This window comes from Cyprinodon tularosa, unplaced genomic scaffold (assembly GCF_016077235.1).
Source record: "Cyprinodon tularosa strain WSP-4 unplaced genomic scaffold, ASM1607723v1 ctg304, whole genome shotgun sequence".
Taxonomy (NCBI): Eukaryota; Metazoa; Chordata; class Actinopteri; order Cyprinodontiformes; family Cyprinodontidae; genus Cyprinodon; species Cyprinodon tularosa.
Genome location: NW_024039013.1, coordinates 71,274 through 83,007, shown reverse-complemented (window position 1 = coordinate 83,007; position 11,734 = coordinate 71,274). Strand labels below are relative to the sequence as shown.

Here is an 11,734-nt window from a genome sequence, read left to right as displayed (position 1 = left end):
ATCATTTTTCCTTTAACGTAACATTTATTTGCTGTAATTTTGGTAGTCTAGCTTCTAAAATCAGGATAAAATGTATTTAAATTTGCGGTTGTAACATTAGCTGTCAATTTTGCAAGGTTCTGTTTGAAAAGTCTTCTCATTTCCTTTTTCTTTCTTTCTTTCCTGTGTTTACAGACTTCGGATCAGAACCTTTAGAACTTACGGAACCATCATGCATGTTTCCAGCTACCGGAAGACTTGTATCAATTAGAAAAGACTCGAGGAGGGAAAAAGGAAAACGAGAACCAGAAAACAGAAGCAAAAGCGGAGTGCAGTAATTCTAGTACTTGGAAATGGCCAGCACCCAGACCAGTTTGAAAACACCTTTTAAAGACTTGACCTCATTTAAAGGAAACTGGAAGAGGCTGTACAGGGAGCGGATGGAGGATGCTCCCATAAAGAAGCGAGTGATGGCGGAGATCAACCTGAAGAGGCGCGGCTTGGACTCCGTCCCAAAACCCGCCAAGGTAAAGAAGGAGCAGACAGAAGATCGGAACCGCGAGGCCGAGCTGGACATTGACAGCCGGGGCGATCCATACCTCGTGGGCTCGGCTAAAGCTCTGGACCTGAGTCCTGGTCTCAAACACACGTTGGCCCAGTTCACCCTCAGCAGCCAGAGCTCCCTCGGGGGCCCCGCTGCGTTCTCGGCCCGTACAGGCCACGAGCATTCTCCTGCTGGAATGCCACCCTTGCCTTCCCCGCCTGTTTTAGGAGGCGGTCCCCTTCTGGTTCCCTGCGACAGCTCCAATGAGCTCACCCACTCCCTGTTGGAAGGAGAGTCCATCTCCTGCTTTGTCGTCGGTGGCGAGAAGCGGCTCTGCCTGCCTCAGGTGCTGAACTCAGTGCTGCGGGACTTCTCACTGCAGCAGATCAATACTGTGTGCGACGAGCTCTACGTCTACTGCTCTCGCTGTGACGCCGAGCAGCTGCACATTCTCAAGGTGCTGGGCATTCTGCCCTTTAACGCACCATCCTGCGGCCTCATCACTCTGACGGACGCACAGCGGCTATGCAACGCCCTCCTGCGTCCCGGGGCTGTGCTGCCGACTGACCCCAGTGGCAAGCTGTTGGCTCAGGGCCTGCTGAAGGAGAGTGAGGCCAGCTTCCAGGTGGAGCACCAGTGTCTGGGCAAATGTCAGGGCCTCTTCGTGCCGCAGTTCTACACTCAGCCTGAGGCGCCATGCATCCAGTGCGTCGAATGCCAGCTGCTCTTTTCGCCACAGAAGTTTGTCATGCATTCGCACAAGTCACCTGATAAGAGGACCTGCCACTGGGGCTTTGATTCAGCCAAGTGGCCCTGCTACCTGCAGCTTGCCAGGAAGTACCAGGGGACCCCCGAGGAGCCCAGACTCAAGAAGCTGCTGGACGAGGTCAAAGAGAAGTTTCACTATCAGCTGAAGAGTTCCCTCGATAAAGTAAGTTTCCCTTTGAAAAAAAAAAACCTGCTGTCAGTTGTTTGTGGCATTGTTTTGTGTAGCATGCCGTGAAATCTCCATGACAACGCTAATACCTAGACATTGACAAAGATGAATTGTGTGGTCAACCTAAGATTCTTCAAAAATTTTGACCTGTCGAGTCTGATTTCTATTTAAGAACTAACAGAAGAGTGCAGATCTAATTTGTTGTATTGCATTTAGCCTTCCTGTTATCTGCTAGGAATATTACTCTCTCACTTGGCTGCAGCTGGAGTAAACCCTGTTTCCACATACTGTAGCAAGTATATTTTCCTTAAGATACATCTTACATATCAGTAAGGACTTAGTAATAAATCATGCTTATAAAGTACTGAGTAATACTCTAATTAGTAGGGTCACATTGGATCTTCTTTACTCTTTACCAGGATCCACACTAAAGGTTTCTTCATTTACTGTGATTGGATTGATTAGACATAACGGCTTTTTGGCTCTGGATCAAGCACTGTTTTTTTTTTGTTGTTTTTTTTCTGACCAGTTGATCCAGATAAACACCGTCAGGTTCTGGTCTCTAATCCTACTTCTCTTATTGTCTTTATTGATCAAAACTGATTCGTATTTTTTTTATGTTTGTTTTATGTTTCCGGTTGGTTGTAGTTTGACCTATATGTGGCTTGTTTATTAGGCTGAAGCAGACTGCCTTTTTTTTTTTTTTTTTAAACCAGCATTGACCCAGAGTGTGTCTGAGTCTTGGGGCAGGTGGTGACATCTGCCTCACCGGGTCTGATCAGACCTAAGTTAGTCCAGCTGGTCACAGTTGAGCAGGAAGCGCATCATTTGTTCCTTTTGCTGGGGGGGGGGGGGGGGGGGGGGGGGTCAGCAGTGGATGATGACGCTCATCAGGATTGGTGATAGTCTCTTATTTCTAGCACACATTTTCATCAGTTCTGTTAAATCCACTTTGTTTTTGTTAAGTAATCTGGGGATGTACATTTTTTTCTGTAGGCGTTTTCTAGAACTCCTTAAGCTGGAGGCCAACCTGAAATTAAAAACGCTTCATTCAATTTCTTCAGCTCATCTATGAGGCTCTTGATTGCCTGATAGTCGTTCTTGTTCTATCTTGTTGCTGCAGGGTGAAAAAAAACCCAACATGTCAATATATGATCAAAGCCACAAGGCCAGCAAGTCTATAAAAAAGTCAACAGCCGCTGAGGGAAAAGCTGTAGATTTTCTCTCCCTGCCATGAAGTGCTTTATGTCTCCTGACCTGCCTTTGACCACAGCGGGACCCCCCCTCCCCCCAATCTTGTATTGTTTCTGGATGTTTTTGTCTGTTTCTGTGGTTTGTTCGCCCCTTTGATGCACAAATGCAGATATTTTTTTCCCCCCTTAGACTCAAAGCAAAACCAACACCCCTCACCAACATGGTTTATTTGTCACCTCTCCTTACAAAGCTCCTGCTTTATGTGCATCGCTAGAGTAAAGGGAGAAACGCGTCAATGTTTGTGGATGTGAAATTGACAAAATGATTTTCCTCTTCCGTGTCTGGTTAGATCGGAGCGTGCGGAAAAGGCTGTCTGCTGTCTCCCCTTCGCATCCTGACCGCATTCCTGTCCCTCCCCTTCCCAAATCTGCAATTCTGAGGTTTCAGACGTTAACTTCTCAGAAGGGAAAAATACATTTTTATTACCACAGAGGAATAAAAGAATTGCAGGGAACAAAAAATGGACTCAGGCGACAAAAGCACAGAAGCATCTGTATGTCATGTTAGATTATAAATCCTATCATCTCTGTGGGTTTTTTTTTTTGTGTCAGACGCCGTTGCTCTACGTGTGTGTGTATGTGTGAAAAGCAGATAATTGGAGGCCGGTGTGACACAATTTTAGTCTCTCTGTCTCACACTTTGTCAGGCGCTCTGGAGTCGCACCACAGTTTGAGGTGCTGTCTTCTGTCTGAGGTGATTTCCACACTCTTTCGCTTAACGTCAGCGCTGGTGGTGATGACGTTTTGCCTAAAGGTGGCCTCTGTTTGTGCTCCTGTTAAAGACGTGTTTAAAAAAAAAGAAACAAAAAATTCCCACGATCTTGGCCAGCTGATCTTCAGTACTATTCATTACATTACCATTTTACTCAGTTCTGCGTGCGCCCCAAAGTCATAGCTGTGGGGGAATTAGCATATTTCCTTCTCCTTGGAGTGTACGTCACAAGCTATAGGTATGATGTAGGGCGCATGTTGCTGTGGGCCTCCTTTCCTTGGCACTGGGAACTCCCAACAAGTTTCTAATAATATAAAACAATCTGGTTGGGCTGGTTGAAATGGCTTAAAAATCTAATCTCCAATTTTTTTTTCTTTGCCCCATGCCATATCCGAAACTATTCTAGGCTGTTTTCATAATGAAAATAACTTATTTTAAGAGCATAAAGTGATGAACTGATGTAGGGAAAAATATCAGATTTTCCAAAGATGTAATCTTTATAAACAAAAAGTCCAATTAATTAATTTTCTAATTCCCTAGCTCTAAAACTTGCTGTATTTGTTTTCTTTTTGTTAGTTTGGTCCTACATTAAAGGACCATTCCACATTTTTAACAGATCCAGGACAAAGCTAAAGCTTTTTAAAGGCACCATCTCTAAGTGGGTGTGATTTAAAACAGCTGTTGAATGGGTGAAAAAGCACCTAATACCAACTGTGAGCACAGTAGTGGACCTGTGATGTTTGGGCTGGTTTTCTGCAAACTCTTTTAGAGCACATGGAATCATAAGCTATTTAAACCTCCTGTGATAAAATAAGTAAAAGGTTACTGCTAGTAATCCTAAGTAGACCTTTGTTTGTTTGGGTGGATAAGGATCCAAAGCAACAGAATTTATGCCAGGGTTAAATTTGTCTTAATTTTTCTGGATGATTATGTTGCTGTTTGAAGTTGAATTTGACTTTGGCTTTGAATGCACATCTGTTTTCAGAGAAATAGAAAGAGACAATGGAACATGTTCCTGGAGAGATTCCACCATGGAGGTCCTCCAGGAAGCAGGTGATTTTTGATGACTCCTGTCTCCGCCGCTCCCCCTCCGCCTGAGAGCGGATGTATGAGTGTAGAAAAGGTCAATAGTTAGAGAACAAGGTGACCCCATAGCGTCCCACTTCACTTTGTCACAGCGCAGCGCTTCCTCTCCGAGTACAGCCTGACCTTGTGCGTAAATGAGTTCATATGTGCGCGCAGAGGAAGCCAGGAGGACATGTCTCTCAGCCCCTGAACATCCTCCAGACTCTTGGTGTCCAGCCGCCTCCACCGGCTGAGTGACTCAGTTTTTCCATATCCCAGTGGATGTGAGTAGAAGGCCGGCCATACAGCAACGCATGCCTTTAAAAAAATGGCTGGCATCTTCCTGTGTTGGTTCTAACCTTAAACATGGACCCCCCTTATTGACACATGGCGTCAATGTGAGCTTTTACTGGCGGTTCAGTTCTTACCAGAGGGTGATGAGATGGGACCCAGGCAAAAACCGCCCTCTGGAAGTTGTTTTTTCTTTCTCTCTCAAATGGCTAGAAAGTCCCATATCCTGTTGGGAGTGTTCGGTTTAAGTAGGTGCATTTAAAAGCTCTGGGACCTGCGCTCCGTAAATGGCGCCTTGTGCCTGCAGGGCCGGCTGCCCTGTCTGCAGATCGCTGCTGTGTAAATAGAATTTGCTTGACGGACGCCACAAACAGACAGCAGCATCGAGCCGAAGCCTTATTAAACAGATTATTTTGGTACTCCACAAACAATGGTCTCATTTTGGCCACATCAGCCTTTGACAGTCGCTCATACTCAACAGTCAGACAGACATCAGGTGGCGTCATGTGTTTTGTTTTTGGTTTCTTCTCTTTCCTTTATTTGGTTTTCAAAGAAGACAGGAAGTATCACAACACATTCGGATTTGCTGCATCAGTTGTCCTCGTTTTAGCCAAGCATTGCAAAACACCCAAACACACATTTCACATGGTTAAACTAGTCGGTTCTTTTCCCCTTAGGTAAAAAGAATAAACTTCCCACATTTACGCCATGCGAGCACAACCCCCCCCTGACATGTGTTGCCTATTTGCCTCGGCCCTGTTCTGCAGCGTCTAGCTGGCCCAGAGTCAGAGGAGTCGGACGGAGGGAACAGCCTTCGCTCTGTCTGCCCCCCCCCCCCCCCCCCAGCCCAGCTGACACAGAGGCTGCGGCACAGACTGCAGACAGCTGTATCTCACTCTGGCTTCCTCTGTTTGCTATTTGGAAACCAGTGACTTCATTACCACAAAGCAGCGCAGCTGTACTCTCTGGCTGGTTCCCGGGCAGTCTGCTCGGCTCTGTCTGTCCGTCTGTCTGGTGCTCACATCTAATTGGATTTTAGCAAACATGCTAATTAGGCAAAAGCCGGCGTGTCATTCTGACTGCATGATAATTCTGATAAACGATACAGAAGTATTACAAAGAAATTTCCCTTGGTGTGCAGCAACGTTCTGGGAGGGTGTCAACGCTGCTCCATACATCTGCTTCATACCCTCATGGTCTACCTACAGTCAATTTGCAATCCTTTGCTCATCTCCTTCCTCCCTAGCCCACTTCGTATCTCTGAATGCCCCCCAGGCTCCAATCAGCCAGCAGTAACAAAGTAGGCGGTCAAATGACCCGATAAGTCGATCGTTACATCAGCAATAAGACCACTTGTGTGCGCCTATGAGTCGGATGGAAGGAAAGGCCAGCGGTTATTGATCAGGTCTGCAGCCTTGATGAATGTGGCGAGGTACGGATGGCATGAGACGGAGAGGCAAGGAGAGAGACATATGGAGATGGGAGGAGAGGAAAATGGAGAAATATTAGAAGAAGAAAGGAAAGAGTTGGTGTTAAGCCCCCGCAGACCAGACTGGATGTTATTCAGTCATAAACAACTCCTCACTGTGGTGGTCCTCCATGCCACAGGCCTCATCCATGTGCTTCTTACTGGGGGGAATTGGGGCCCATCTCTCCTCTCCCTTCATGCTGAAAATTAACCCCTGCTGGACATGAGCTGAACCTTCCATCTGCTCTATGACAGCCTGCCTAGTTGGCCGTTTGCTTTCATTCAACACACCCAGGCCTTTAGACCTTCATAGTGGAGTTTCCACAGAATCGTTTGCCCCTCATACCAAACACTGAACCACATTTATCCGAACCTGCTGTAGCTCCCTGCTAAGCAGTGTTAGTGTGTATAGCCACGCTGCCTGTTGTAAAAGATTGAGCGGGGCCCCTCCAGGTTAGAGGAGCTGAGCCAAAGGGGGCCCCTTCAGTGTGTCATCATCAGGTCAGTACCAGTATTCCAGTGCTGTAATCGGACTGCAGCTCCCTGGAGGAATGCCAAAGTCATTACTTTTGAGTCTTTGTCTTAAATCGACAAGAATATGCTGAAGTTTTAGGTTCCACAGTATATCCAGGGGCCACAGTTCCCATCTTTGTATGGCTTAGTCCTGCATAGGCTCAGAGTGCCAACATTAGATGAAATGAAGCATTGTCTCATTGGTGCATCCTCTCTCACCTGGTTGCAGGTTGTAGTTCTGCTCTATTTTTTTCACCCAACATAAAGAAATGTTGAGGTTCTAAGCTTCTAAATCTTTAAATCCTTTAAGGAGATATGAGGTAATCTATTAATCACTGATGTATGTGGAAATGGCTAGTTATCAGCTTCATTGGCCGGTCCGTAATAGAAAAATCCAATTAATTTCTGATCAATGAACACAGCATTTTTTAAACACTAAAATAATCTAATGGCCGACCAAGCTGCTAAAACCAGCTAGCTGTGACACATTATAGCGCACTTTAAAATCTCAGGCTCTATGTAGCCGATGACAATTGATTTTTTTGAGGCACCCATTTGGATTATTTTCTTCTCTTTTTAAAACACTCTAAGATGAAATTGCGATTTACGTTTTTGGTTTCCAAGGCACTATATGAATCCAAAATAAATGTCAGAATGTAACTTTTTTCTTCCCCTTGAACCCAGAAAAGTGCACCAAAATGCATGTTTGTTTTTTTTTTTAATCTAAACTAAATTAAAGAAATCATATTTCACCAATTAAGGGGGCCAATCGAGGGGAGATCTCGCTGAATTGCTGACAATTTCAATGATTTTACTCTGAGTCGACCAATTGTCTAACTGGAATTGTGTCTAACAAACGGAAATCAATCCCCAGCCTTCGTGTTTTCTATAATATCACCTATTATTGAATATTTTGTTTAAAATGCTATATTTTGGTATAATTTGCATGTTCATATAGTAAGAATGAATGATCTTTAGATTGAGTCTCATGGCAAATATTTGGCCTGGACTGACTTAGACCAGCTCCATTTATGATTTTTAAAACGCCTTCAAGCTGTCTGGTTGCCCTGCACTGAAAGCAGTCTATAAAGTGAAGCTTTTGATTTTCTAGTAGTTTTATTTTTTGGGAAAGTACGGTATTATTAGTTATTGTTTTTTTTTTTTATAATGGTTGCAGATATCATCCTGGTTGATGGCAACCTTGCAGAATTTCAAAGATGCCTGAGCTCACTTTTTGTGTAAATCATTGAAATGGTTTACTTCTGAGCGGCTGAGATGGCTCTGTCTGTACACAGGAGCCTCCGCCAGGTCTGCCAACAGTAACACAGACTAAACAAACCTGCCAAGCCCCTCCCAGCCGTCCTTCAGGCTTTAAAAGTGTCCCAGACTGACAGCTTGTTTGCACGTTTGCCTCAGACTGCCTCTCCTCCCCTCGGGGCACCAGACCATTTTGTTGCTTCTAAGGAAAACCAGGCATTTAACAAGTGGGATCAGCAGCTCTGTGTAATGAGCTACGAGCCCAAACAAGACTGATCGGTGGAGGAGAAGCGCATCCAACCAGCTCGCCTCGGTTGTTTTCCATGAAACCGAGTAATGAGCCTCCGTATTAATTAATCTACGTGTTGATGAGTAGATTAGCTGTCCGCTGTCTGGTCTCCATGGGAGCAGGTTGGTGTGTGCGACGGGGCCAGGCAGCACAGGGAAATGTACTGTACAGGCCCTGTGGGAGACTGCCAGGATCCTGGCGTTGTGTGCAAGCAGAGCGGGCGCGTTTGCATTCAAAAGGCTCCTCCCTGTGGGAACAGTGATTAACTAAGATAGAAATGGAGAAAACCAGAGACAAAGCTATCAGCAGGAGAACCAACATGTGCAGCACCCTGCGCTCCCTCATACACTCATGCAGGCATTCCAACTCCACCCCTCCCCCACAATCTCCCAGACGGGCAGATAAACAGGATATCAAAGGCGTGTCATAAGTCCCGCCGGGCCGCCGTGCTGCACATCCACAAATCATTAAGCCCAGCCACCACAATGATCAATTATGCATGTAGCAAACATGGCTAAATCGGGGGAAACAGAGCTGCTGTTTGAAACGCCTCTCTTATCCATTTGTCACCTAGTTATTAGCTTTTGGGGTAATGCCTGTTGATCCTGGCATGCTAGTAACTTCTGAGGTTAGTCCTCCAGGTGAACTGCCCCAGTAATAACCCTCAGCAGCAGCCCAGTTAAGTTTTACCATCTATTGCTGTTATTCTCAGCCTCCAGTCTAGACAGCAGAATGAAAACGGAAAGCACAGCTCAAACCTGCTAGACTTGGTTTGCTTGCCCCTGCTCGTCTCACCTTTGCTCCACTAACTTCAAACACCTCCCAACTATTTTCTTCCCCTTCCACCGCCGGCGGTGTCTTCACCCAATAACTCCTCTGAGTGATGTCGCTCGAGGCGAGACTGTTAACCAGGAAGCAGTCTGCACCAATGAGGCAGAAAAAAGGGACATTTTGCACTTTGGGAAGCTCTTCTATCACTTTCAGCCCCTCTGTTGCCAAATGCTGGTGTGTTTATGTCGTGATTAATCCCTCCTGCATCAACTCCACTCATGGGATTCATCGGTCTCACTAATATTTCTTTAGGCTCGTACACGGATATATACACTGTTTTCTTTTGCCTCATATCCCTCAGGAGGTCGTAGCAGCTCCACTTGTTGCTGCAAATAGAGACTTGGTTCTGCAACTCCCTCTAGATTAGCTCTATGGCTAAAAGGCTCCTGACCACCTCATGCAACTATGAGCTGTAAATGGTAACTGCTTGTGTGAAACCAGTGGGAGTGGTTGACAAAGTGTAGAAAAGTGCCAAACTTTACACATCTAGAAACTGACACGCTTCTTAAGGTAACAGCAGCTCTGGCTGCATGTTTAGGTGCGGTGTCCTGCTATGACAGATGTTAAGCATGCCACTGCCACCACCATGTTGAATTGTGGGTATGCTGTCTCCAGGTTTAGTGTTAGTTTTCGGCCACGCATAACATCATAATTCCACACTAGTCTATTAACGAGGTGTTTTCTAAAGGTTGCACTGGATTTTATTTGGGGGGTATCGGAGTAAAGGGGTTAACGTTTTTTGTTTGTTAAAAAACATGCACCCTTTCCCATCAAAATAACAGTTATGAGCTAGATTTTGTTGGTCTGTTACAAGTAAACTTAGTGTAGAGACACAGTATGTGAATACGTCTGCAGAGCTGCAAAGTTTGCAGCATGGGTGTTCGCATCAGAACACCCATGCTGCTGGGGAGTCTGTTTCCCCTCGACTTTATCCTTCATACTTGCAGTATTTTATAACAACCTGGCTACAATTTAACCAGTTCCTGTGACATGTGCACATTGCAATGCCAGACATGTAATTTGTCATCGCTATCAAAATTAAGCGGCTGAGACACATCCTGATCGCTGATGAGGCCATCCTTAATGCATTTCTTCAGTAGAATGACTCATGTTGAATGGGATTTTGCAGACAGTCTAACGATGCAGCTTTTTCGGCAGGGTTGCGTTTTTTGTGTGTTTTTTTTTGTCAGCTGCTCTGGCAGACAGCCATCCCCGCCTCGTTATTTTCTGTTCAGTAAGACTGGGCACCGTATGTGAGATGGAATGTCCTTGTCATTAACGGGACGTTCAAACGCGTTGAGGTTTCTTCTCCTGCGCGATGACCCGCTAGTCGTCACAGTCTTGCAGGAACCCAGCAGATGTCCCAGCCTGAATCTCTTCCTGAAGCCACAGAGGGTCACGCGGTCAGACAAACTGACATAAAATGCAGCCACTAGCGGATACCCCCTCCTCCCCTCCATCACCCACCACCCCAGTGCTGTCCTGCAGCATGAGTCACGGTGCTCCATCCGTGCTGTGGTCTGCGCTCCACTCATCAGCGTCACGGTGGAGCCAGGACGAAGATTTATTACTGCGCTGGTCTCTCACTCAGTGCGTTTGATCTTCGCCCAGGTGTGTTCACTTAGTGCTCTGACTCAGGCCGCAACAAGATTTTTCCAAAGGAGAAAGGGTTTCTCGTGCTCTCTCTGTGCTGCAGAGCTTCTCTGGACATTAGTGGAGGATAAAAAGCAACCATGTTGTTTCAATTTAAAGTGGGGTTTTAGGATTTCCTTTAAAAACACTCACAATAACAAAAATCGGTGTTTCATTCTAAACAATAGCCCGTGACGTGGTGAGTGATGGATTTTAACGGTGGTTTCTGGGTGTTTTTGTGTCTGACGGAGAGACAGTTGAGCCCCAGAGGTCTGTAGGGTGAAGCCAAGCTGCTCCTCCACTCAAGCCTTCAAACAAGCTCCTGCATGTAATATGAATGAGACCCCAGCTCCCTGCTGAACGGCCATCCTCCCAGAGCCTCTTTGAATTCAGCCACCTCTCTTTCCATGTGGTTGTGATGGATACCACCCTGCGGGGGCATTTTAACCAGGTGAAAACCTTTCTGTTGCATCGTGATGGTATTTTGGGTCTGTAGCTCACATTTTTCCACCAATGCCATCCCTCCCTCCATTTTTTTTTTTTTAACCCTCCTCTCCAGATTTATCTCTGGCTTTGACAGCTCAGACGTTAATGCTGCAGAACTTTATCCAAAGTAATATTTGAAACGTAAACTAAAATAAAATAAACGTTTTTTTTTTAAAAAGGTTTGATTTACCAGTGCAGATGATTTCTCTCTATGAGCGGTAAAGCAGAGGTGAATTGAGTCATTGATAGTTCCCTCAAAATGGGTTTTATTAATAAAGGTGACTTTTGAAAGTGTCCCTATTATGTTATATTAGCAATTAGCGTGGTTAGTTGTACTGAACTTCCTAAAAAAGCATCTATGTTCCCAAAAAGCTGCCAACACTTCCAAATCCATACATACAGAGGATAAAAGCTTGGATGGATAAATTAGAGCAACTGAGCTTTACTTTATTTAGCCTTCCTGTTATCTCCCCTAAG

General features: G+C 45.4%; 1 protein-coding gene across 1 annotated transcript in view; it reads left to right on the top strand.

Moving 5' to 3' along the window:
• The first annotated feature begins 304 nt into the window (after positions 1-304).
• The window catches only part of skila (SKI-like proto-oncogene a), a 33,364-nt gene continuing 21,934 nt past the window's right edge, over positions 305-11,734 (top strand). The window contains exon 1 of the mRNA XM_038291911.1: positions 305-1,454. Coding sequence (XP_038147839.1) covers positions 333-1,454 — 1,122 coding nt within the window. The 5' untranslated portion in view covers positions 305-332. The remainder of the gene's footprint in view (positions 1,455-11,734) is intronic.